Source organism: Molossus molossus, unplaced genomic scaffold, assembly GCF_014108415.1.
Source record: "Molossus molossus isolate mMolMol1 unplaced genomic scaffold, mMolMol1.p scaffold_m16_p_1, whole genome shotgun sequence".
In the NCBI taxonomy this organism is placed as follows: domain Eukaryota; kingdom Metazoa; phylum Chordata; class Mammalia; order Chiroptera; family Molossidae; genus Molossus; species Molossus molossus.
This window is the reverse complement of record NW_023425344.1, coordinates 17,616,444-17,644,349: the sequence shown is the minus strand read 5'-3', so window position 1 is coordinate 17,644,349 and position 27,906 is coordinate 17,616,444. Positions and strand designations below refer to the sequence as shown.

At 45.1% G+C, this 27,906-nt stretch overlaps 1 protein-coding gene across 1 annotated transcript in view; it reads left to right on the top strand.

The window, feature by feature from the left end:
• SEL1L3 (SEL1L family member 3) overlaps positions 1 to 27,539 on the top strand; it is a 104,839-nt gene extending 77,300 nt beyond the window's left edge. The window contains exons 16-24 of the mRNA XM_036240545.1: positions 1,382 to 1,509; positions 4,510 to 4,593; positions 11,177 to 11,267; positions 11,400 to 11,484; positions 12,541 to 12,650; positions 17,094 to 17,221; positions 17,823 to 17,925; positions 18,006 to 18,078; positions 26,483 to 27,539. Coding sequence (XP_036096438.1) covers positions 1,382 to 1,509; positions 4,510 to 4,593; positions 11,177 to 11,267; positions 11,400 to 11,484; positions 12,541 to 12,650; positions 17,094 to 17,221; positions 17,823 to 17,925; positions 18,006 to 18,078; positions 26,483 to 26,622 — 942 coding nt within the window. The 3' untranslated portion in view covers positions 26,623 to 27,539. The remainder of the gene's footprint in view (positions 1 to 1,381; positions 1,510 to 4,509; positions 4,594 to 11,176; positions 11,268 to 11,399; positions 11,485 to 12,540; positions 12,651 to 17,093; positions 17,222 to 17,822; positions 17,926 to 18,005; positions 18,079 to 26,482) is intronic.
• Positions 27,540 to 27,906: the final 367 nt, after the last annotated feature.

Sequence of the window (27,906 nt, the reverse complement as noted above, 5' to 3'; positions counted from 1 at the left end):
AATACTCTTTTACAGAGAAGGTCTCTAATAGTGTGACATTCGACAGCTCCTAAAGGAATCTTGTGGGTATCTGGGAGAACATTCCAGAAAGAGGGAGCAGCCAGCGTAAAAGCTCTGAGAAGAAGCTTGAGGAACAGCAGGGACGTCAGAGAGGCAGGAGCAGAAAGCAAAGGAGATGGGGAGGTGGGAGATAAGGTCCGGGAGGCAGGTGCCCAGGTCATTGTGATGACTCAGTCGCTCTGAGCAAGATGGGAAAGCACCGGACAGCTTTGAACTGGGCAGGATATGCTGCGTGTTAAAAGGCTCCTGGACACTAGCGGAGACGAGGTTTGCAGGACATGAGAGGGAGCAGTGGGCTCATGCACGGAATCCAAGTGAGGAAGGACGGGCAGTATCACAAGAGGGGCTGAGATGTGACTGGATTCTGGATACATTTTGAAGGTCAAGGTGACCGGATTTGCTGGTGATTGATTATGAGGTTGAGGAGGGACAGGAGGAGTCAGGACAACTCAGGAGCACGTGGCATTTATTGAGATGGCAAGATTGGGGGGCATTTATGGGATGGGCAACAGCAGACCTGGTGGGTGGGCAATCAGAAGATTGTTTCTCGTGAAGCACCGTGCTAATCCTGGAGAATTTGTTTTCTTATTTAATCCTCGCAACAACCTTTCATGCTAGGTACTATCAGATACAACATTTCTTCAGTTGAAAAAAAAAAATCTCTCAGGTGGAGAGATGCCCATGGTCACACAGCTAGTAAGGAGCAGAGCTGGGATTTGAACCCAAACCTGTCTGACTCCAAAGCCCATTCTTAAAAATGTCAGTTAACTGCCTTAAAAAAATAATAATAATTAGCAGAACATACACCTAAGTGTTTTATTTTTTCCCTCCACTTCTCTCTGACTGTATGTGAAGCTGTATATTTTTACTCATTGCAAAAGTCCTCCCACACATCTGGGAGCGTGGATTTTTTTAATTGACATTTGTAATTCTCACTTTCCTACTAGGAGTGCAGTTTTTGTGCATGAGTGTGAAAAAGGTTAGGGTAGCAAATGCCTGAATTTTCACCTCCCGTGACTTCTGATAGAGTCTTCTGTCTTGCCGGCCGGGGTTATGTGAGGATCAAGTGAGATGACAATGATATTTGTGGTTACATGTTGTCTGACTTGCTGGGCAAACCTCATCAACAGAAGAGCTGTGGTCGAGGTTATCACATCCAGGGGCTGGCTTCTGTGACTGGCTGTCTTTCTTGAACGTGACTTGGTTTTCTTAAAGATATCAGACGTTATAAGCCTGTGATAATACCTTGGCTCTGGTGAAACAGTCCAGCCAGGAGGACTCCTCACTCCGGAGAGTGACATTTATCCGTCTCTCTTCACAGACCTTAGCTGGTGAATATTTCCATAAGGCTGCGCAAGGCGGACACATCGAAGGGACCTTGTGGTGTTCTCTCTACTATATAACAGGCAACCTGGAGACGTTCCCGAGGGACCCCGAGAAGGCCGTTGTGTAAGACTCTACCAGATGTTGTGTGAAGGGAAACCACCTACAGTAGTCCTCCCTGCTCCTCTGGGGATGTGTCCCCAGACCCCAGTGGGTGCCTGAAACCACAGAGAGTACCAAACCCTATAGACAGTGTTTTTTCCCTATACATACAGACCTCATTTAGAGGAAGCACTACGGCTTCTCTTTAGCACCTCCTACCCTTCTGCTTTGGAGCCGCTAGTACATAAATAAGGGTGACTTGAACACAAGCACTGTGGTACCGCAACAGCCGATCCAATCGCTGGCACAGACAGTGACTAGGGGGGAGCAGTGACTAGTGTCTGCAGCACGGAGATGCTGGACAAAGGGTGGAGTCCCGTCCCGGCAGCCAGAGGGGGTGGCTCGAGGAGTCATCCCAATACTCATACTGGCACACCATTTAAAACTGACGAGTTGTTATTTCTGGAATTTTTGTTTAATAATTTTGGACTGTAGTTAACTGTGAGTGACTGAAATCTCGGAAAGCGAAACTACGGATAGGGAGGCTACAGTACTACAAGCACTGTGCCTGAAAAAGAGAGTTCCTTTTTATTTTTGCATTTTTAAATATTTATTTTTATATTGGGTTCCAGTCAAGATGGCAGAGTAGAAGGAAAAATAATTAAATTTCTTAATAATTAAAAAAAAGGAAATTTTTTTTTATTTTTATCAGCTTAAAACCTGATATAGTTCACATAGTTTAAGAGCCAAATAATTTGAGAAGACAAAAATAAAAATAATAAGGAAATAGGAAATCTCTGGCCTACACACTCCAGGCTCTATTCCCTGCTCCCAAGAATAAATCACTTTCACATTTTAACTTCTTCTTTTTTTTTTTTTGCCTCTACCACTAAATAACGTGCGTATCCCACTATTTCATCTTATCTTCATTGTAGGCGTTGTCTAACGATGTCCTGCTGTGGAAGTTAAACATACAGTCCTCTCTCTCTCTGCTCCCCCACACATTCACACTTTTTGTCTCTCCTGTCTTCCCAATAGTATGTCATCATTTTGGTTAGATTGGTATCGGGTTTTACATTTCTATTCACAGCTGAGCCATGTAGTATTCCATGACTACCTGTTCTTTCTTGCACAACTTTTTGTTTTCTGTGGAGTAATAATTGTATTTTGTTGTTCTTCAGTGGCTTGGCTTTCTATGTACTTAATGGTTTTCTATGTACTTGATCTCCAAGTTCTTCTACAACTGTCTAAACCTCTTCTCGTTCTGTGCAGACCCACCAGGAATTCTGTTAATTTAATCTTCTTGGTGACGTCTCTCCTGGAGTCTCTGTTAGGACATAGCTGCCCTCCTGAAATTAACTTTGTTCCCTTTCCCTTCAGCTCTGGCTTTCTTAGTCCGCTGTGGAGGACCCTATTTCTTCCTCTTGGTTTACTCCTGTATTTTGGTAGAACATATGCTACAGTAGCTTCTGAAGAACAGAGAACAGGAGACACGTTTTTGATGTCATGCATGTCTGATAACGTTTTATAGGGGCTGGCAAACTAGGGTCCACACATAACATGTGGACTGCCAAGAGCTCAGGATGCTTTCTGCATTTTTAAAGGGTTGTAAAACAGACAAAGAAAAACATGCTGCAGAGACCGTATGTGGCCCACAAAGCTTAAAATATTTACTACCTTATCCTTTACAGAAAAAAGAGTTTGCAGACCTCTGCTTTAGATACCCTCACACCGATAGTCTGGCTCTCCAAAAGGTTGCTTTAAGACATTTGAGTATAGTAATACCTGGTGGGTTTTTTGGTAGAATTTTCATGTTATATTTTCCTCTATCCTCTTTTCGATCTTTCTTTGTCCTTATTTTATCTGATTTGTAATTGGGTTTTGTGTATTTTTTTAGTCAGTTTGACAATTTTAGTATTTAGTTGGTATAATTAGACCACTTACATTTAATGAGGATATATTTGGTTTTAAATCTACCATTTTACTATTTATTCTATATCCCCATTTCATTAGCTTGTTAGTTATGTATTCTTTTAATATTCTTTTAGTGGTTGTAAATATAAATATTACAATAAGTTAGTTCATTATTGATAAACCCCCTCCAGTATAACTTAAGGAGCAGAAACAAAATAGGGAAACCTTATAATATAAATCAGTACAAATGTTTCAGTGAAGTACTAGAATTCTTGGTAAAGATTATCTTTTCCATGGTGAAGGGATCAAGCACAAAATAGTCGTGAGGATGTCAAGCATAGCAGAGAGAATATGGTCAGTAATACTGTGATCACTGTCAGGTGGGGGCTGGAAATATCAGGGGGCGACCTTGTAAAGTATATGATTGTCTAAGCACTATGCTGTATACCCAAAACTAATACGATATTGAATGTCAACTATAATTTAAAAATAAAATTTAAAAACTATGCAAACAATGTTATAAATCCCCATTCTAGAATAAAGGTAGGACACAGAAATTAATATTAATTCATTACCATACAGATGTCAAAATAAAGATTATCTTTTCCACCCTGGCTGGTTTGGCTCAACAATTAGAGCATTGGCCTGCGGAATGAAGGGTCACAGGTTTGATTCCAGTCAAGGGCACATACCTGGGTTGCAGGTGTGATCCCCAGCCCTGGTTAGTGTCGTGCAGGAGACAACCAATCAATCTGTCTTACATTGATCTCTCTCCCCCCACCACCCTCATCTCCCTCCTTCCCTTCTACTGTCAAAAAATAAAAAAGATTATCTTTTTCTATATTAGTGGACCTTGTTCATTAGGGAGTTTTCCTGTCTTTGTTTCCATACACAACAACTCCTCAGCATTGCTGAGAAAGGGCACTGAATGCAAAGCTCTCAAAATGCATCTCTCTTTACCTTCTTAACATTCCGTTCTGGCTTGTTGCTCTATAAAAATTCTAACAAGCAAAATATTCCCCAAGTGGGATTTATTGAGATCATAGGAAGAAAAAGCAATTATTTAATTTGCCACCGTTTGGATATTTTTCTCTTCCCTTTCCTTTGCAGGTGGGCAAAGCACATAGCTGAGAAAAATGGCTACCTGGGCCATGTCATTCGCAAAGGCCTCAATGCCTACCTGGAGGGCTCATGGTAAGCTCGCGACCATGTCACCGTGAACTCCCTCTGCCCTTACCTTTCAAGTCGTCACTGTAGTCTTACGAGATGGAGCTTAAAATACAACCCAAAAAAAGCAATTTGCAGGGAAATCACGGCCTCTCAGTAATACTGTTCGGAGTATTACAGACTGATTGGCTGTTGATTGGAAAACATAGCATTTCCATGTTTAATTATACACAAAAATTAGTTCTCTGGGGGAGCAGCCACGTTCATCAAGTTGAGAGACACGGGAATGTGTTGACTTCTCTTCCCTTCAAGCTTGTTTCTCCTGGTTTTAGAGTCTAAACACAGCGCAGGGGCTGTTCAGGACCCTCTGCCTCTCGCTGGCGGGTCCCGGGAGGTGCAGGATTTCCCCCTTGTTTGTGGGAAGGAGAGAATTAGGGCTCCGGCCAGGGGCCTGGGATTGCAGGAAGTCCCTCACAAGACCTCGCATGTCGTAGCCGAGCAGACTCCCATGTCCACCCGCCCTCCAGTGGAGTCAGCAGATCTCGTGCTCACTCGATGGCATAAAGGACACCCCATGACACCGTGCATGAGGACTGCAGATTCCCCCCGTGTGCTGTTCCTTGATTTTACAAATAAGGGCACGTCTCCCAACGCCACCTGGCTTCATCTGTTTTATTTTCTGTCAATTCTAGCACTCGGTCTTACTTTTCCCCTGGGCTACATTTTCTTGGCTGGTTTATTGCCTAAATGATCTGGGTATTTCCGCAATAACGGAAAAGGCTATGCAAATCAGCACACATCCCTTAGGAACACTGCCTCGGAGACATTAGACCGGACTTATCATCGATCACACTCTGATCTGAACCTTAATTAAAAATTTAAATATAAGTCCAAAAGAACGCCGTTTTCTCCTGCGGTTCATGGGTGCCCGCGCCATCGACGGATAGCATCTCAGCATCGAGCATCGTAAACTAGATAAGGGAAATCAGCCCGGTGAAAACAGCACCAAATAAAAACGTTTATTGTTAACATCCCGTGAAAGTTGATTTAATCTGTGACCTTACTTTGCACAATAGGAAAGGATTTTTTTTTATAAATTATAATTTTCTAATTGATACATCTTACAGTTTGGGTGCTGTTTTATCTTGCACAAGTCCCAAATTTGACTCTAACTCATTCCCTGTTCTCACCCTCCAAACTTCCCACCTTTTGTCCTTACAAGCTTCTTAAGGGGAACTAGGCATTCAAATATCAAAGTGTTTATATGTGGGGTTTCCCAAAGGGAGAGCACATCTGTAAAAAGCCCCCCCCCACCCAGACACACACACACACACACACACACACACACACACATCCAGGATGTCCGACACTTTTTCCCATAAAGAGAGGATCTGTCAGTAGCTTAGCTTTTCTGCCTACTTCTGAATTTAACATCACTTGAACATTTAAAAACTTGCTGTGAAAGTGAAGGGTAATTAAGATTTGTGTGGCCTGTGGTCTTTCTTAGAATATTGGGCCCCAGGAGATGGATTTGTTGTTGTTGGAGAGGATGGGGGAATTAAGTGTGTTCTACCCCGACAGTGAGTTTGGATTCAGTTCAGCAGACTTGACTGAGTCCACCCACAGGCAGGGTGCCATGAGCTGCAGGGATGCCAACAAGTTGGACTGGGGGTAGCTGGCTGCCTCAGCTCTTCGTGCTGACCTACCTGCATTTTCTCACGGGGCCTATGTTCCGTCTGACCTCTGGGCCTCTGCACCTACCCGGAAGTCTTGCCTAACTTCTTACTCCCTTTGGTCCTTCCACGGATCATGATTGCCCTTGACTTGTTGATTGCCCTCTGACTTGAGCAAATGAACCAAAGCAAATAGAACAAACATAACTTAAGTGCCATGGACAGTATGTGAAGAACACTGGGGATTCTGAGGAGGAAAAGATGCTACCTGGTTTGCGGGACTTCGGCCAGCCTTTGTAATGGAGGCCCTGAGGGATAGGTGGAGTGTCTACCTAGCCATGCACGGCACAGCATTTCTGGTGACGGGACTCACAGAAATAAAAGCAAAGAGAGAGGAAAGTTCTGGGGGTGTCTGGAAAATTCTAAGCCACCCAGTTTGCCTGGAGGCTAAGATTTGTAAAAGGGAGTGGTATACAACAGTTCCAAGGAGGTGCTGCTACTTTATGGGATTTTGAATGGAAGGTTATATACTTTTTACTTAATTTGTGGAGCAGCCAGGAGCCATTGCCCGTTTGGGGGCTTCTGAGGTGCTTCGGCAAACAACTGCGAATAACGGCGAAGAGAAGGGAGCCTGCCAGAATCCAGGGGAAAGCTGAGCGTTTGAGTCAGAGAAGTGGCATGAACCCACTGAGTTTTTCTCTTCTTTTGCCATATAGGAATTGATGCATACGAAATAATATGTGATATATATGTGCAGCATAAAAATAAAACAAACACCTACCACCCCACTTGCGATGATGAACTGGTGAAGGCCCCTGCATGGCGTGTCCCTCCCAGATGAAACCCACCCCCACCCCCAAACCCAGAAGTAACCAGCATCCTGAATCTTGCTCTCTTTACAGCTTTTGTCACACATGGGTATATTCCCAAGCAATAGAGTTAGTTTGGCTTGTTTCTGAGCTTTCTATTATTAGAGTATCATTATACATGAGTTTTCAACTGTTTCTTGTCACTTAACATTGTGTTTCTGAGATTCATATATTTTGATGCACGTCTCGGTAGGTCATTCATTTTTGCCTCAGTTTACTTACCAATTCTCACATGAACACATATTTGGGTTGTTTCCCTTCTCCTTTGTTTTTAAGAACAATATGACCATGAACCTTTTTTTGTATATATCCCGACCCATATAGGGAGAGTTTTTCTAGAATATAAACTTAGGAGTAGGGTCACGTGATAATGCCAGTTGTTTTCCAACTGATGTCCTCAGTTTGTTCTCTAGCCAATCTGTACGTTTCTGTTTCTCCATAGCCTTGCTAATCCTGATGCTGGTGCTAAAATAGTGTTAAAGATAAGTGTCGATCTGAATGTAAGGCCTTTCATATCCTAGGAAGAAACATCTAGTCCCCATTGCAGTGGGAATTTTCGTCAAAATCTGTTTGAAGCAGCGTGCTCTGATCTCTCCGAGCCCCCACACCTGCCCCAGGGGTTAAGCAGGAACTATAAGAGCCTGGCCTCCGCCCCATATGGCTTTTTTGGATGCCATCTATTTCGCCGTAACAGAACTAAACCATCCATCAATGTCTCAGGTCCGTCCCCTTTCTGCATTTTCGGCGAGTGAATTTATTCTGGACGTTGTTTTCAAATTACACGTGTCAGTTTGACGAGCTTGTGCTTTGCTGTGTTGCTCCAAGACTTCTGTGGGGTAGCTTGAAAGAGGAGCGTGTTGGAGAGAAGGGCTTTTTGCTGTATCGGCATTCCACGGGAGACGGCGCTGTCATGCCTGGGGCTGTCCTCGGACACCAGGAGAAATCAGCTGAGGAGAGGCCGGCTGTCATGTTTCATTTCTTTCCACCTTACCCCTGCGTGTGTGTTGTCTAAGAACTATGTGTCTTATTGTCCTTTGTCTTAAATACACCCCAAACGCCTAACCCAGGAGGCTTGCCCGATCACAGTGGGCTTGAGGCGAGACAGGCAGGCGTGCCAAGTTCCAGTTGAAAGAGATTCACCTTTTGGGTTCTGAATTCCACTGAGACCCCAGGATTGTTTTTCATCCTTCCAGTTAGAGCTGCTTCAAGCATTGTTAGGCAGGAGCACAGAGAAAATCATATAATTGTTTGAGAAGCTGCTCGGAGGTCCTCAGAGTCACAGTCCACAGCCAGCAGTCCAAGAAGTGCTTACAAAGCTTCATTAGGAAAGTTCTGTGGACGTATATGCCGACGATGAAGCGGAGAGTTGCCAGGGTGCCCCTAGCTTCGTTCTTTACTCTGAATTTCCTCCTCTCCGTGCCCGTGCTACCTCCCCGTTGGAAGGACTGTCTGGGAGACAGGTTCACGTCAGTGCATTGGAAATAAGACCTGCAGCTCTGGCTGGCTTCCTGAACCTTGGGGACATTTCTGGGAGGGCGGAACAGTTTTGTGGCTTGTTTTAGGGCTTCCTGCACATAGCTGAGGACATCATTGTTCCATGAATATGAGCCTAGAAATATCGCCAATTAATACTTTCAGGCAGTTTCAGCTGAAGCACCAGAAGAGCCAAATCCTGTGAGAGAACCTCAGTGTGGGTAGGGTTTGGCGGATGTGGTGAGTCTCAGAAGTCGTAATGAGCTGAGGAAGTGTGATCTCCAGTGTATGAAAATAGATGGCGGTGGAATCGGAGTGCGCCGGCCTCTGGTGATTGCTTCTGCAAGATGGAAGGCAGAGGTGGATTTCTGCTCAGTGTTTCTATTGACCTCAATGTTTTCAGACGTCTCCTTTGATGGATTGCAGTGCTTCTTCAAAGGAAATGCACAAGGATCCTATGAAATTTCCTCCCGGCTTATACAATAATTGGACAGTGAAAGTCTTTCTGTAAAACTAGCTTCTCCCGTCTCTCCACCACCACCAAAGTAACTTCAGAGCCAAGATACTGTCTTTATAAAGTTTGTCATAGTGACTCTGTCATACGGAAGTGTCAACCTCGTGTCCCCTTCCCCACTGCAAATTCTGATAGGCTACCTGACTGCTGTCTAAGAAAAACTCATTTTGTTACAGTTTAATAGCAGGAGTCACCTTCCATGCAGTCACAGCCACAGAGGGAGCCAGCTTGACATTTGACCTTGGGCTGGCAAGCGTACACCATCTTGTTCCTTCATTCACCTCTGGGGGAAACTGAGGCACTGGGACAAGCCCGAGTGTCTCAGAAGACACTGAGATTATAAGACCTTTGGAACAGGGCCTTATTGCAGGATGATGGGGACTTTGTGCTGGGACTCTCACACACACACCCCAGTCTGATTTGAGGATTCTTGTCACCCGACATGATTTCTATAGTCTGTGTAAGAAAATGCCCGTGCATCTCTTTCCTGGTGTTTCAGCTGCAGTTGTGGGCTTGTTGGCTGACTTGCCTATGCCGGGGACCCTGCTTAGCCAGACTCGTCTCTTTAGAGTCATGGTCGGCTGCTTTGGGTGTCTTAGAGACTGAGGAATCAGCTCACTCAGCAGCCACATGGCCCGTGACCTGCAGTATGTCTCATCGAAGGTCTGCTGTTCTAATTTGACTCCCCAGTCACCTCTCTCTGTCCCCGAGGGATGCTCTGGCAGAAGCTGCTTTAGCCGTGTAGAAAAGGTGATGTCCGAGTCTGCTCCCCTTATTCCCCTAGCCCAACCGCCTCCCACCGTTCCTTAAAGCACTTCCTAGTGGAGTGAAAATCAAGGGAGAGTTCTTCTTCATGTCAAGCACTTAAAATGAAAAACAAGCTTTCGAAACAACTTTTTATGGTTAAAATAAATCTTATAAACTAGGCGACATGAAGAAAATGGAGGAAATCAGATAAGTCAAAAGTAAAGAGTAAAAACGACTTGTATTCTCACCACCTAGAGATGAGGACTGTTAGCATTTTGGTAGATAATTTTTATCTGCATATATGTACCTCTGCGTGTGTGTATGCATGCATGTATTCGGTTTGATTTCTGTTACACAAAAATGGAATTGCCCTGTTCTACATCCTGCCTGTTTTATTTCACAGAACAGATCATTTTGCATAGACATCTTTCCACATTTTTAATTCTCTTCTCCATTTTTCATGGCCTCTTCTGAAAGTGGCTGTACCGTGGGTTAATTTAAATAGCCACTGATTTTCAGATATTTAAGTTCTTACCATTTTAAAATGTTTTCCCTCATATCAAAAGCTCTGCAATAAACTCTGATGCCACGGGATCCTTGCATGTCTCTGATTGTTGCTTTAAAAGAGACCCTCACAGGGAGAACTGTTGGGCAAGGGGTCTGTGCGTTCTTGAGACTTCCCACGTGGAACCATTGCATTAATTCGCCCTTCCACTAGCTGAGGTTGTTGGAATATGTCCATTTCCCCCAGCCCTTGCCGTTCCTGGTATTACGACTCGTATGCCAACCTTTCAACAGATGAGAAGTGGTCTTATTGTTTCGTAATTATTCAGTTACTAGTGGTGCCGAACTTTTATTTATTCCTGTGTGTTTCTGGTCATTGTTATCAGACCCCTTGTAAACCGCCTCTCCTTCGCCAGACGTCCAATGCGCCACAGAAGCTCGGCTTTAATTAAGCTTGTTTAGAATCCTAAACCCCATAAAGCCTTTCCCAAACAGAGGACTTTGTTTTCATACCACTATCTCCTCTAAGCAAGGATGGAAGGATTCAGGGACCTAAGGCTGTTCAGCAACCCGGCTGACATACCATTCGGCCAGTAGAGGTAGCTGTTGTATTAACTAGCTTCCAACCTTATCTGCCAGTTCAGCCTTTAAGACAGAAAATAAATCAGTGCATGCAGTATTTTTAACAACGGTATTTAAAAAAAAAAAATCATGGTTTTGTGCTTTTAAAAAAACTGCTTATTTTGTGCACTTATGTTTGAATATCGAGCTCTCTGTGAATATTAGTAAGAGCCACTATATGAAATTTATTATTAATCATCTATTTTTAGGCACGAAGCTTTGCTGTATTATGTTTTAGCAGCAGAAACTGGAATTGAAGTGTCACAGACAAATTTAGCACACATCTGTGAGGAGAGGCCAGTAAGTAAATGTATTCTCCGAATAGAAGCTCTAAGGTTAAGGATGATGAATTGGGGTGTTAGGGAGACAAAATTAAGTCACTCGGCCGAAATATTAACGAATTAACTTTTTCTCCCCCCCTCACCCTCTTAGGACCTGGCCAAGAGATACTTGGGTGTTAATTGTGTTTGGAGATACTATAATTTCTCTGTTTTTCAAATCGATGCTCCTTCATTTGGTATGTATAGAAAAATGGAGGCTTTTAATCTTTAGTAACAGGAAACATCCAGCAGCTTTTTGTGCGGTGTGATATTTCTAAGCAATTAGGAGAGTGGGAGTCTCTGCTAGTAAGATCATGACTGACTCTGCTCTCTGCCCTCAGCAGCGTATGTCTCCTGGCCCACTGTGCAGTGTAGGCTCGGACCCACCATTTCTTCAGTCAGTGAGAATCCAAAAGAGAAAGCTATTGTGGAGAGAGTCTCTGAGCCAGTGGTGGGTTCCCTGTCTTCCTCTGCTCTGCTCTATATGGTAGGGGGCTGCCCCCAAGAACTGTGGTTCCCAGACTCCTTTGTTCTGGAGCTTCTGAGGAGTGTCAGCCAGTGGGAGGCTCTGGCAGGAGAGTGCAGGATGGAGGGGGGAGGAGCCCACGCATTTCTCTCCTTCTCTCTGCTTTGGGCTGTCAGGGTTTCCGTGGTCCCCGCTCCTGCCTGGCAGTCCACACTGATCCCGGCTGACCAGAGGTGGTAGTGGCTTCCTGCATTGCTGATGTTTGGGTCGCCATTTGCCTTATCAGTCTTCCAACCCCCTGGTCACCCCTTCCCAGTGTTGAAGTCCCTCTTTGAACTGCCTTACGTGGATTCTGTTTTTCTGAGTGATACATACCTTCTTAAACAAAACTTTTCCCTCGGAGGAAAAATAAAATATATAGCTTAAGTAAAATAGAGAAATACCCTTTAGTCATCAAACCCAGGCAGCAAAATTTCAGATGTGAAATGAAAGTGCCCCCCAAATCCTCGGCTGATTGGGCTGCGATTCCCACAAATAGATCTATTCAGGAGAGCTACCAAGCAAAGCAAGAAAATGTGTCTGGAAATATGGATACTCAGCAGAAAAGTGTTATGTGTTGTTTTTTTTCTACTGACACATGGGGGAAAAAAAAAGCAAAAAAACCTAAAGATGTTCTGTATTGGGAGTCTGGTAGGAAAAACTCTCCATCATGGGAATGGGCCGGTCGTTTAAGATGTGTCTGGAATAAAACCCCTTGACAAATGCATCGGTGCTTTTTGTCCCACAGCATATTTGAAAATGGGAGACCTTTACTACTATGGCCACCAAAACCAGTCACAAGACCTCGAGTTGTCTGTACAGATGTACGCCCAAGCAGCCCTGGATGGAGACTCACAGGTAAACAGCGGCAACGACAGACATGAGTTCTTGGTGCCGCCCATTGTGAGGGTGCGAGGCCTGGGGTTCTTACCAGCCCTCCCTCGTATGTGCTTCAGAGATTACAAAGGCGCTTCCCATCCGTGTTTACAAGTCCCTCCCACAGACCCTGTGAGGCCACCAAGCATAATGGTGAGCCTTTGATGAGCACCTACTTATTTCCCACACCGTTCTCATAGCAGCCTCGTGGGGGTGGGGATCATCATACCCATTGTATAGTAGAGGATACCAAGACTCTGACAGGGTGATGCGCTGCTCAAGGCCAAGCCATCGGGTAGGTGAAGCAGCCAGAGTTTAAACCTAGGTCTTCTGGCTCCAAAGCCAGGAGTCTTTCTACCAGATTTCATCCAACTAACTCACCAGGTAGAAACTCAAGAAATTGGCGAAGTGTGGTCAAAATGGACATGATTTGCTTGTGTAGTTGGGCCAGCACTTCAGTGATAGGACTTTGCTCTCCATTAATTTTTTTTTAAACTTATTTTGGGATATTTTTTAGATTTATAGAAAAGTAGCAGAAAGAGGACAAGAGAGTTGCTGTATAGCCTTTACCCAGCTTCCCCTAATGGGAATATCTGGCATAACCACAATACCATTATCAAATGGAGAAGTCCACGTTGGTTCAGCGCCATAAAGTATACTTCAGACTTTACTTGGATTTCACTGGCTTGTCCACTAATGTCCTTTTTCCATTCCAGGATCCCACACTGCATTAGTGTCATATTTCTTTAGTCTTCATTCTGTAACACTTGCTCAGTCTTTCTTTGTTTTTCATGGCCTTGATACTTTTTAAGAATATTAATGAGTGAAGCATTTTGGAGAATGGCCCTCAATTTGGGTTTGGTTTCTGTTTTCTCATGAATAGATTGAGATTGTGCATTTGGGGCAAGGAGAACACAGCAGTGACGTGTCCTCATTGTGTCCTATGAGCCGTACATGATGTCTTATTGCCGGTGAGGTTGAGCTCAGTCACTTGGTTAAGGCGGTTTCTCCCCTGTAAAGCTAATATTTTTCTCTTTCTAATTTATAGCTCTCAGGGACAGAGTTTGCAACTTTGCAACTATTCTATTTGTCCTCAAACTGCTACCTACTAATTTTAGTATCCTTCGATAGATCTTGCAACAGTTATTACTGTGGGGTGCTAGTGATGAGTCTCTGTTCTCTCATTCCTTCTACATTTGCTGATCAGAATTCTCTTGTGAGGATGTCAGGGTCATTTTCACAATGGAAGTTGGAATAGTTGTTACCCTTTTAGGCAACAGGTTGCAGGTGATTCTTTGGGATTTGATCACAGAGCAAACGTTGGAAACTCATCCCTATCTTAATCTTTTTTGTTTTCAGGGGGTCCTACATCAGAGTGGTTTTTTTACCTGGGTTAAAGTCCCTTATCTCTATCACTTTATAGCAATTTATATATGGCAAGTCACTAAATCTCTGAGTCTTCGTTTTCTCATTTGTGAACTGGGAATAATAACATCGACCTTATAGTTTATGAGATGTTCGATGGAGAGCGCTGGGCCCAGCACTGACTACACTCAGTGGCCATTATCTATCCATTATTACGTCTTCTGGAATGAAATACAAATTGGTGCTAAAAGGATTTGCTTTGAGTCAAACTCCCTTAGATGATATCTATTGATACTGAAAGTTAGATCTGGACCATTTCTTTTTTCTATCTGATTTTTAACTGTTGGAAAGATAATGTTATAAAAACACTAAAAAAAAATCTTAAAAGGGAAAAAAATCAAAGGATACACCCACCACTCCATAGCAGAGGCTTTGCTTTACTCCTGCATGTCTTCATGGTCCCTTCAATCCCGGCGACAGGCAGGTGTCTCTCTGTCATGTTAACTACAATGCACATGCCACACTTTCACAAAGTGTAGGAATATGTGCATTTATTGCATCGTCCCTGTAATTATTACTCCTAACTGCTGTCCCATATTCAGCTAATAGACTATAATTTATTAAGCTTTATCTTATTGGTAAACGTTTTATTATTTGTTTGCTAATTTAATCATTGATTCAGCACATTTATTCAGTCCTACATGTCTGGGACACTGCCCAGTGGTGGGAACATAAGATTCAAAACACAGACAATATTCTTGCCTTCATGGGATCATAGCCTATGAAGGAAGATGAGAAGGTCCTTTCTTTCCTATTGTGTTTAATTATAGCTAGTACTACTGTGAACATTTCCATAGTTCCATCTTTTATCTCCTTTTGAATAATTTCTTTATAATCTGAGGGATAGTAATTACTAAGTCAAACCATCTAAATGGTTTTACAGCTACCTTCGAATGGTTTATTGCCGATTTGCTTTCTGAAAGCGTTTTCCTATTAATATATCACCAAGCAGTGGTTAAGTGTTAGAGGGTAAATGAAATCTTGTCTGCACTGGATGTTTTCACGATTTAATTTTGCTAATTGAACAATTTTAAGTTGATACTTCTTTATTGTTTTAAATTGCATATATTTGGTTACTAGTGCAGAGGGCCACTTTTGTATATATTTGTCTGTGATAATTTACTCTTCATAATTTTATGTGAATTTTTCTATGCTTTTTCTTTGCCTGTTTATCTATTGAAGTTTTGATACTTTTAAAAATTTACATCACAATTAGTTTTTTTTATAGATTTGCCTAGTAGAGAATGAACCTTAAGCTATTACATTGCATATAAATATTCCCCTAGTCTGTTTTCCCATTTATTTTCATCTTGTTATTTTTTATATTCTTCAGAGACTTAAAATTTTTATAGGTAATTTTTTTTTTCTTTTCTTCTAATACGTTAAGTTCTAAGAGTACCTTCCTTTCGGAGCATAGCGGAATGTTTTATTTTCTGCATGTGTGTGTATCTTAAAGATACTTAACACTTCCAGCTGTTTACTGGTCATCTGGCAGCATGTGGAGGTTAAGACTGGAGACTCGACCCTGTCTGCTTCTGCCTGAATCCCAGCTCTGCCCCTTTCTAGCTGTGTGACCTTGGGCAAATTTCTCAACCTCTCTCTGCCTCAGTTTCCTCATCTATAACATGGGGAGGATAATACTACCTATCTTAATTTGTTATGAAGATTAAGTGAATATATGTAAAACAGAACAATGCTTCCCATAGAGCAAGCACTCAGAAAATGCTAGCTGCTGTTATTTTACTTTATTTTTAAAAATATACGTTGATGCACAGAGACAGGTTTTCTTTTTCTTTTTTTCACTGGAGAGAGAGAGAGAGAGAGCGAGAGAGAGAAACATTGATGTGAGACATAAACCTTGATCGGTTGCCTTCCTCACATACCCTGACCAGAAATCAAACCCTTCCTCACATACCCTGACCAGGAATCAAACCCGCAACCTCGGGGTGTGCCCTGACCAGGAATCGAACCCACCACCCACCCTGGTGCACAGAACCATGCTCCAGCCAATTGAGCCACACTGGCCAGAGAAGCTGCTGTTATTTCTATCATGATTACTGCATAGAATGCTTGTGAGAGCCTAGTTATACACCCAGGCGGGTGATGAGTCTCATTGAGATTGTTGTCAGTGGCAACCGAAAGGAAAAGTCCAAAAGGAGACTGTGTTATTAAAACATAACCATGAATTATTTGAAGGGCAGCATTCCAGTGAAATTTGTAAAGCCCTAATGCTAAACACGGCTGTCATTTATGTATTTCTTCGTCTGGCCACGTGATGGACAGTGCATCTCCTCCAGGTAGCATGACGGCTTCCATCCGTGATGAAGGACCTCTACCGCCAGGCTCCTCCCTACATTGTTTTCCTGGACCTGTACAGCCTGATGAGGCAGAGCTTACCCCTAAGGATCAAACACAGGATGTAGAAGGAAGACGCAGGGAAATGTACCAGAGGGAAGGTCTGTGCCAAGGAGAACTTTGAGAGGAGGTTTTCCACACTGGCCTAGGAAAGCGGAGGCAAACACTTACCCATTCTTCTGTGTATGAGAGAGACTCCCTACATTAGAATGTAGTCATCAGCACCCCAGCTACAAGAACATTTGGCTAGATTTCCGTCATGCTGATGGTGGCCCAGGGCGAAGTGGTAAGTGATGGACACGGCCTTCAGCTTGGCGTCCTGGTTCCGTTGGTGACAGAGGAGCACGTTTTCCAGGGGCTTCTGTTTCGGGAGAATGAGCAGGAGGGGACAGATCCCCGGTTGACTGGCTTCCGAGCAGATGGGCCCCAGCATCCTCTGAAAGCCTCCTGGTTCTCCTGCAAATAAATTTCTCAGATGCATATATTTAGGGAAACAATTCATCAACGACGATGACAAAACCATCTGGCTCCAGGGACTGAAAAAAAAAAAATCTCGCGGTTGTAAAAGTTTACATTCTGATGAAGGGTATGTGTCTGGGTTTTATTATAAGAAGGTGATGAGGTTGGTTTGTGGCTTGTTTTCAGGGATTCTTCAACCTGGCCCTGCTGATTGAGGAAGGTGCTATAATCCCACATCACATTTTGGATGTCTTGGAAATTGACGCAACGATCCATTCGAATAACATCTCCATCCTGCAGGAACTATACGAAAGGTGAGTTCAGAGCCTCTTTAATACTGTGGAATCTGGAGGAATCCAGCTGGGTGCCCTTGGCCTGGGGTTCACGTTAACCTGACTCTAGCTTTTTAACGTCCCTCGTTACACGAAGCGCTCAGGCTCCGTTCTGAAGAGAGAACACTCAGCTGGACCCCAGCTTACTTCCATCTTCTAGTTTCTGAGGCTCAGGATACAGAACGAGCTTGATCTGAAGTTAAGGTGCTGACCAAGGTTTTCCGCAAGAGTGGAAAAAATAAGGTGTCCAATTAGACCACGCGTTTCTGCAAGATAGGGAGGCCCCTGACGTCCGGACTTCGGACGGACACTTGGACAGAAGCATTTCTCTGGCAGCCCCCATGCTTCAGGGACCTGTCGGCTTGTTATTAAGGACAGAGTGTCCTTTTCCTGAGATTTCTGGCAGGATCCTAGACTTTGAGGACAGGCCTCAACCCTGAGCACTGGCTTTCTTCCACCATCTCATCTCCAGTGTGACTGCTTGTCCCCAGGCAGAAGGGGTGGGTTTGAGGATCTGAAAATGCCGGTCGCAGGTCATGCCGCCAGCGTTCACGTCAAGGTGCCCTGTGCCCTGTGCCTGTAGGTGCTGGGACCACAGCAGCGAGGAGCCCCTGAGCCCCTGCTCCCTGGCCTGGCTCCACCTTCACGCCCGGCTCCTCTGGGGTGCCGTCCTGCACTCTGCTCTGGTAGGTGCCACCTCCGCCAGCCCTGCCCTCGGGGTCCCTGCCCCTTTCAGTCACCTGACCTGCGCCTCTGGTGTTCGCAGACCTACTTCCTGGGAACCTTCCTGCTGTCCGTGCTGATTGCCTGGACTCTGCAGTATTTCCAGTCTGTCTCAGGTAAAGACTCCTAAAAGGCCAGGGCGATAGAAGAATGTAGCCAGAAAAATCTCCCTTACCAGGGAATCCCCCTCTCCCTCCTCCTGCCTTTGGCTGTGCTATTTCCTTCTGTGAGGATGGTCATTCCCGGGGCGGGCTTCCTCCTAGGGATGTATCGGAATGTCTGGCTGATGGAAGACCTCAATTACTATTCTATTTTTCAAAGTAAGCAGATTTTTTCAAAATAAGAAGCTTAAGAAATTGGACTGAAATGCCTTCTCCCACTGTAAATATCTGCTAGCAAAGTTCTACCTCTGTGAGCCTTAAAACCCAGCTCCGAGGCCCCTGCAGCAGGAAGGGTTGTTCTGCCTGTGCCATCAGAGGACAGCAAACCAAATGGGATGATAACCAAGCACCTGAGATGATGAAAAATACCAGGCCACATGGATGCCGAGGGGGGATCCGAAGAGGGATGTAAAGTGTACATTTATTTTGGTGTGGTTTCCACTAGTTACTATTATTCTTCTGCGCTAATGCAGGGCAGTAGTTAAGGAGATGGACGCGTCCGTCACCTGAGTCCAGGCTTAACTACTTATTAGCTGTGTGACTGATGACGAGTTATTTCACCTTCCTGATCCTCCAATTTCTTGTCAGTAAAATGAGGTTATAATAGTAGCTACTTCTCAGGCATGTCAAAGGGATGTAGTGAAAGAAAAAAAAATATCCAGGACACTGACCAAATGACTGCTGTAGTTAAATCTTAGCTATTATATTTATCTGGCATATAAAACCCTCTCCGTAAATATTAGCTATTACTGTTATCTCCCATTAGATCATAGGTTGAGTCAGAGGAGGACCTGTTATCTGTGATCTCGCACCTAGTAAGGGATTCAGATTTGCAAACGTCTCATGGAGGGTTGTAGTTTTCCACCCTCTAGGACGGCTGAAAAAAGGGACATAATCACTCACGAAGACCGACAGGGACATTTACAAATGGACACATTAGGACTGGACATGGCATTTGAGCCTTCGCACAGCCATTATTTATGTTGCAAACAATGAAAAGAGAAAGGAGCACATTTCACCTCAGGTTTGATGGTGAAACAGAAGTCACTGCTACGAGAGGCTTCTGGTAAAATACAGAATCATTTCCCTCTGAGTTACCCGAGGAGGTTAGCAGGGACCCCTCACCCAAAGCCCTCCCAGGTTTGGGGCCCAGTGACTGCCAGCCTATAAATGTTCCTCATGCAAATTCTGTCCCGTCCCAAAATTTGTTGCCATTTATTTTGCATCTTGTCAGTGTTTTCCATTTCAAATGGTCTTTGTCATTTTTACTCTGTAGAAATATTGTTATGATTATTACAAATGCAGTTCCATTAGAGGAGCTGGAAATTGTCTTTATGATTTTATGCCAGCTGGTAGTCATGAAAATTCATGGGCTGCTGGAATTGCTTCGATCCGAAGTCGTGGCTTTTTCCTTTCCTGTGTCTTCGTCATCAGTCCCTCCACACTCGGCCTCCCTGTCCGTCGGCCCTTCCGTGCACGACCCTTCCTGGGCGCCCTCGGCTCCTCCACACATTTTCTTCGTTGTTTGCAAACTCTCACTGTTGCTTCTTCCTTGACGTCCCTCCCTTCCTGTTGACCAGCCTCAGAGAAGCCTGCATGGGATCTTAAAAATAATTTAAGTTTCTGAAGAATCGAGGCCAAAAGGATGAAGTGGCTGCCCCTTAATCACAAAATAAAGTCCCCGAAAGGGTGTGGGGCAGCAGAACTTTAATCTTTTCCAGACTCATCCTACTTTAAAACAGTCATTATCCCGTGTCTCCGACCTGTCGTCCCCTTACAGAAGAAATATTTTGCAGCACATTTTTGGTAACCTGAAATGAATGATAATTAACCTGCCTGCACACAGAGTTTTTAAAAATGCCCTACCACCAATATAAAGGGGAAGTAAAAAGAAACTAGATATCTTAATAATATCTTTTTCAATATGTAGATTCTAGCCCAGTGCTTCTTTAACTGAATGTGCACACCAGACACCCGGGGAGCTTGTTAGAGGCAGCTTCTGATTCGGTAGGTCCTCGATGGGCCTGAGATTCACCATCTCCACAGGCTTTCGGGTGATGTCCACACTGCTGTCCCATGGACAACACTTTGAGTCATAAGGGCCTAGACGTAAAAAAAGAAAACAACTTCCAAAATGTGCACCATAGTGATGCCTACCAGCCCTGTTAGAACTAAGGTTGATTTAAAATATATAGTAAATTATTTTCATGTTTCAGATTGTCAGCATAAGTGCAGATATGTCAATAACTCTGAAATCAGCGATGGGGCACTGGGGTGGAGGTGATAGAGGGGAGGAGAGCGGAGAGGCCACTGCAAGGAGCCCCTCAGAGGGCAAAGCTTTTACCACTGGTGTTTCCCCTGCGAGCCCGTGCAAGGTCCCAGGGCCTGCCCCGTGGGAAGGGGGAGGATGGTGCAGATGCTGGCGGTAGCCATGGCGTCGTGAAGCAAGCAGAGCAATGGAGGGGGGCTGCTTTCGGAGTTGGGGGCCTGCCTTCCGTGGCTTTGTGTAGGATTGTGCTGTCAGGTAGGGAACTTTGTCATTTCATGATTTGCATTTTTCCAGTCAGTTGTTTTTAAAAATTAGTGATTTATGGTCGAACCTTTAAATTGAGCTGTCCATCCATTTTGTGTTCAGCTCCAACTACCTTCATTTTCCCCCTGAGTTTATATCCTCCGTGATTTATACTCAACGCCTCACTGCATTCGCCACATTACATCGTCCCGGGCGCAGAAGCTGCCGGCACACGGCTGCAGCTAATGGCACGGACCCGGGGCTCAGGCTGCTGCGACGGGCCTGCCGCTAGCTGTGTGACCTTGGGCGGCGAGCTCTCCGTGCCTCGGTTTCTCCTTCTGTAAAACAGAGGACATAGTACCACCACCTCCTGTTCTAGTTGAGAGAACAGGATCTAAAGTGCTTAGAACCCTGCAAATGGCAGCTCTCGGGAGTAGTGTCCCAGAGGCATGCCACCTGCTCTTGAGTTTGGGGTTAGTGGCATCGCACCCACAGTTACCAGAGCCTAGCATGCTTTTCTGTTGTTAGTCTCTTCCCAAAACATCAAATGCTGTTTAAGGCATCTGAACAAAGGGATTGACGAGTCTATCAAAGGCACCAAAACGAGTACACAGATATTGCACACCTCTTTTAGTTCTCGTCAGGGGACTTATTTTTGACGCTTAGCTTCCATTCCACGGGCAGCTCAGTCCTTCTTGGAGCTGACCCCTCCCAGGGTAGCGCAAAGGTCCCTGGGTCTTAGGTGACATTAGGAACACGCATGGTCACAAGCCTGGAAGAACATGCACAATGCCCCAGGGGCTACACTGTCCCTCCAGGTCCGTTGGTTTTGCAGGTTCTGGGTCACCTAGGAGCCCCATCACCTTTGCCAAAGCTGACACCATTAGCCTTCCCCCCAAGTCTTCCTGTCTCAGGTGGCAGAAGGTGCAAGGTGAGGGCTTCGCGGATGGGACAACCCACAGCCAGGCTCGGCCACTTTCCCAGGCTCCAGAAGCTCCGTCCTGCTCCACTGCCTCTAAAGCGCTCTTCCTCTCCCCTCCCCATCGGACGCCAAGCGTAATTGCCTTAATGGACTCAGGCTGTAGAAAAAAATCAAAAAATCCCAAAGCAAAGTATGTCTAGAACCATCTCCATTTCTACCCTGCCACAAATCTCCCCTGGACAAAAAAAAAAAAAAAAGACACGGAGCCTGGCTGGCTACCCGAAGGAAGGTAACGGGAAGAAGAGGGGAGAAAATGTAACTGGCCATTTCAAAGAAAGAGTCCCGCCCTACCAGTGTGAGTGTGAACTTGGCGCCCAAATGGCGTACACGGTACCGAGCAAGACTGGCAAGCTCGGCGCCACTAGGTAACCTGAACCGATGGCAGCCTACTCGAAACATTCGTCCTTTAAACCAACTCATCCTTTCTGCCTACGTGGTTGGCCTAGTATACAGAAGAAGATACAAACAAGAGTAATTAAACCTTTTCCTCCCCTTTTCCTGTCCTGTACATTTCCAGTTGATGAGGTTTCTACTAAAATTTTAGTGAAATGTCACAAAACGTGGTGCTCGTGGAAGAAGCCTTAGCCTTAAATTAAAATCAGATTTAATGGTGAGGTTTCACTTTTCTCCTCTCTCATTACCCGTGGCGCCTCCCAGTGTCTCCACCCAGGAAATATTTAAATGACACGGATCACATTTGTACTGGACCCTGAGCGGCCCAAAGGAAGTGGGCCAGACATTCTTCAGAGCCCGGGGTTGCCAGGGCCCCCCGCAGCACCCCTCCCGCCCGTCACTGCAGGCATCCTACTGTCTCAGCACATACCCAGTACAGCCCCTCACATTCTCCTTTTCTTTTTCTTTTTTAATCCTCACCCGAGGACAGTTTTCCATATTCTGTTCAGATAGAGTGGGAGGGAGGGAGAGAGAGAGAAACATCAACGTAAAAGGGACACATCGAGTGGCTGCCACCCGCATGACCCAACCTAGGCCGGGGACAAACTGCAACCGAGGTACGTGCCCTTAGCGGGAACTGAACCCAGGTCTCTCTGGACCGCAGGCCAACGCTCTAACCACTGAGCAAAACCGGCCAGGGCAATATACCTGGTTGATAATTTTTTTTTTTGTGGTACGTACCCCTAGCAGGAACCAAACCTGGGACTCTCTGGTCCGCAGGCCGATGCTCAACCGCTGAGCCAAACTGGCCCATTCTCCTTTTCTAATGCTCCCATCTGGTCAACGGGCAAGCAGATGTTTTTCCTACCATGTCCCACAACAGGGGCAGGCAAGCTTTCCTGTAAAGGGCTGGAAAATAAATGTGGGGCTTTGAGGGCCGTCTCTGTTGCAATGACTCAGCTTCCCTTCCAAGTACAAAAGCAGCCATTGAAAAAAAAACGGTGAGGCTGGTGGCCAACAAAACTTGACTATGACCCAGCCGGTGTGGCTCAGTGGACTGAGTATAGGTCCCAGTCTGACTCCCGGTCAGGGCGCATGCCGGGGTTGCAGGTTCCATCTGATCGATGTTTCTCTCTCTCTCCCTCTCCCTTTCTCTCTCTTTAAAAAAAAAAAAAAAAATCGCCCTGGCCGGTTTGGCTCAGCAGTTGGAGCATCGGCCTGCAGTCCAGAGAGACCCGGGTTCGGTTCCCGCTAAGGGCACGTACCTCGGTTGCAGTTTGTCCCCGGCCCTGGTTGGTCGTGCGGGTGGCAGCCACTCGATGTGTCCCTTCACATCGATGTTTCCCTCTCTCTCTTCCTCTCTCTCCCTCCCGCTCTATCTGAACAAAAAATGGAAAAATGTCCTCGGTTGAGGATTAAAAAAATAAATAAATAATTTTTTAAACTTGACTATGGATATGAACATTTGAATCTCATATGTTTTTCACATGCCATGACATATTGCTCTTTTTTTAATTTTTGTCTCATCATTTAAAAATGGAGAAGCCATTCTCAGATGGTGGCCATACAGAAACAGAGCCACACCGAGCCCGTGGGCCTGTGTGCACCACGCAGGGCCAGCTCGTGACCGTTGTCACTAATGTACGGAAAACCGTCCCCTGCGCAGCAGTGCTCCAGAAATCACTTCTGTTTGGCTCTGGAATAGACTCGGTAGTTTTTTAAACAACACGCTTATGTTCCCGGCCACCTTGATTCTAGTCCAGTAATCCAGTTAGCTCGCGTTTCAGGTGAGCGCGGAAAAAGAGGCCACTTGAAAGATGCAGAGCTGAGGGGGGCTGTCCAGTGACCCACTGCAGGCAGGGAGAAGTCCTTCTCGTGTGGGCAATGACAAGCTTGCTGTGGACACACGAGCGTTTTTGTGACCCTCTGACAAGAAGACTGAAATGGCGGCCATGCTGATTATGCATTCCTCCTACGTGTACACATTGGCACTTTCTTGTTTTAATCAGAAAACTGATTGCTGATTTATCTTGTTACCATGGTGATTTAAACATTTCCCTGAGCTTGAAAAGGAAAAGTGCATGCCTTAGTACTCCATTAACTTCCTCAGAGATCATCAGAGAGATCAATTGGAGGGCCCAAGGGGGTCCTGGGCCATCTGATCGAAGCCCCTCTATTCACAGATGAGGAAACCAAGCTACGAGATTCATTTACAAATGGAATGTCTGCCATTCAGTATCTACCCCAGAGTCATCTGTTAGTGGTAAATAAATTAGATTTGACCAGATCAAGTCTCTGGACTCCAGCCAATGGTCTTTATACTGCATCCCTGGGCCTCCTGCTCCCTGCCACGGTTAGATCACCTGCCACACTGATGGCTTTAATCTAGAAATGCCACATCATTATGTAACACCCTAGATCCCCACCTCGCCACTGTCCTGATCTTACAGAACAGTCTCTGGATTCACAAGATCTCCTGTAAGTATTGAACGGATTCTTAGGAGAACTGCTTTATGTAGCCTGAAAAGCCAGAGGCTTTGGAGCCCACTGTTGAATTTCTTGGAGATGACCAGATGTACTTAGAGGTGCAACTCTTAAAAGGTTTTTCTAGAAGTCGGATTGCTAACATATAGTGGCATTTCTTTTGTTTGTTTGTTGTTTTTGTTAATCCTCACCCAAGGATATCTTTCCATTTATTTTTGGATAGAGTGGAAGGGAGAGAGAGAGGGGGGAGAGAAACATCAATGTGAGAGAGACACATCGATTGGTTGCCTCCCGCACAACCCTGATGGGGCTGAGGATCAAACCTGCAACCCAGGTACATGCCCTTGACCGAGAATTGAACCCAAGACCCTTCAGTCCATGGGCAGATGCTCTAGCTGCTGAGCCAAACTGGCCAGGGCTATGGTAGCATTTCTTAACGTCAGTACATTTCAGGATGGACATTTGGGAACCTTTGAAAATAGTTCTGGGAAGAGATTAAACAAAGAACTTACATGCATGTATGTATTGCCCATGGACGCAGAAAATACTGCAATGAAGGCCTGGGGTGGGGTGGGAACCAGGTGGAGGGGGCAATGGAGGAAACATGGGGGGACATCTGTAATACTCTCAACAACAAAGATTGTTTTAAAAAATGGTCCCACCGACTGAAAACTAAGACTCCAGGATTCCTGAGCTTAATTAAGATCTCTGCTTAAAAGCAGCCCAGCAGTTGTTTGCACAGCTCTGGCCATTGTGCTGGCCACCTGTCCCGAATCCCTGCAAACAGACCACTACCCTATTTCACAGAGGAAGAAACTCCAGCTCAACATGGTGAAAAAGCTTGCTCAAGCCCTGGCCAGTTTGGCTCAGTGGTTCAATTCCTGGTCAAGAACCTGGGTTGCAGGTTCGATCCCCAACCCTGGTTGGGGTCATGCAGGAGGCAACCAATCAGTGTGTCTCTTGACCAGAATCGAACCCGTGATCCTTGGGGTTGATGCTATAACTGCTGAGCCAAACCAGCTAGGGCTAAAGTAGAGAACGCTATAAGCCTCCCTAACATTTATGGTGGTCCAACTGCCTACCTACAGGGAGATTGATAAATAATTAAACCTAGTATATTACGTTTTCCAAAACTTAAATATATTTATTTAAATAAAATAATTTAAACTAAGTTTGAGATATCATCCAAATGGAGTAAGAATGTAAATAAAACCAACACTCTTTCTCTCTTTCTCTGGACCGCAGGCCGACGCTCTACCTGCTGAGCCAAACCGGCCAGGGCAAATATGTTTTTATTGATTTTTTTTTTTTTGGTGGTATGTGCCCCTAATGGGAACCGAACCCAGGACTCTGGTCTGCAGGCCGACGCTCAACCACTGAGCCAAACTGGCCAGGGCTTCTAATTGATTGGTATAATCCATAGATTGCGTTGCTTCAGCACCAGGGGGGAAAGAGATGTGCCCACAAGAAACAACTGCCAGAGAGTTTTTCTTTTTTCCATTAAAATATTTACCTGGAAGTCACAGCATAACTGCAGAAGTTAGAGTCCCAGGATTCTGGGACCATCAGAAATCTTTTTTTTTTTTAACTTTTCAAATTGATATTAGAGAGAGAGGAAGCGAGGAGAAAGAGAGATAGAAACATCAATGAGAGAGAACACCGATTGGCCGCCTCCTGCATGCCCCCCACTGGGGATCAGGCCCACAACCTGGGCATGTGCCCTGACCGGGAATCCAACCAGCGATCTCTTGGTGCATGGGTCGACCCTCAGCCACTGAGCCACACTGGCCGGGCAGAAATCTCTGTATATCTATTCCATCTGCCATTTCAGAGAGGGGGACACTAAAGTCTAAAGAACTTCAATAATGGGCCCAAAGTTGCTTGTCTAGTTGGAAGCATGTCCTGGCTTGCTGGGGTCTAGGTGTGGTTGTGTGCCCTGCACGCACTGCTGTGAATACCAACCGCCTGTTGTGTGTGTGTCTCTGCAGCCAACGGTTTCCATCTAACACCAGCCGGGGCCTCGCCAGACCCCACCACTCCCGATGCAAGTCCAGCTGTGACTCCAGCTGACGATGCCTCTGCTCAGGACCAGCCCACAGTCACTAATAACCCAGAGCCACGTGGGTGAACCGTGCACTCCAGGTTTCTCCCGTTGAGACAGAATCCTTTCAACGGGTGGTATTGGAAAGCTGGGACCAGGGCATTGTACTGATAAACACCTTAAATGTCTTGTCAACTGGATGCAAATTTTGCACTTGGTGTCTTTTTTTTTTTTTTTTTAATCAAATTACAAAGAAGTACCCAGACCAGACAGTGGTACTAAAGACATTCAAACAAATACAAGGAACATCCTGATCATAGGGGTATGTTGGGGAGGTAGCTGGGTCACTAATGATGTCTGTTCCTGCTGACTCAGAATCATAGTTCACCCTGCAACATATCTGAATCCTTATATACTGGGACGTAGTTTAAGAATCTTAGACCCTTGTTCATTCCCTTTTATTTATAACAGAAAATTGTGACTTTTCTACAGGTTAGATAATATTCCAGTACATGTGTTGGCCACAGCCCTGCTCCTCGAAGTCCAATCAACAGATTTCAATTTGACTTCCAACACCCAGCAGTTCTAAGGCGCCTTGAAATAAATAGGTTATGTCTGCAAGCGCAGGGGCGGCGATGGCTGTGTGAATTGGTTTACATTTTCTCCTTGAATTTTCCTGGGGTCATCGTGCTTCCGAATCATTCAGTGGCATTGTTGGACATTGCTCACTTTTCAATTGCAGTCCATAATGTAACATTTAGAAAATTCTTAGTATTTAAGTGTAGCCTTCTTCACGAATTACCCGTTAGAATAGACTGGCAGCAGTGGGATGTGCAGGAAAAAAGCCTTTAGTTCTCAGTCATCCCCACCCCTTATGCCTGCCTGAGTCCACGTAGGGGTGTGTGTGTGCGTGTATGCCCACGCACACGGGAGACAGAGGGAGAGGAAGAGCAGGCTGTATGCTGCTAAGATGGTAATGCAAATAAATCAGTAATGCAATATTGTGGGTCCAAACTACTCTTTGCACTACTTTATTTACACTAGTAAATAAAAATTATTTTTATACCATTGACTCCCAGGAAGTGTTTTGTTTGATCTTTTCTTTTTCATAGTTACTGTTGTCATTGTACACAGTCCTCGGGTTCACGCATTCTCCTCAGGAGGCAAAACAAACACAGCCCTCCTTAGGAGAGGGGTTATTTCTGGTAACCCCTGACCGCTGGCTGCGCTCCAGGAATCCCAGCTCAGGGTCCGACCCTGATGTTTGCACAGGATCAGACCTTGTTTCGGGGCTTCTGGCTGCACTGAGGCGGGATTCCTATCGATCTGGGCTAAGTTTGCAGTGTGTCCTTTCTCCTGTGTGTACCCTTG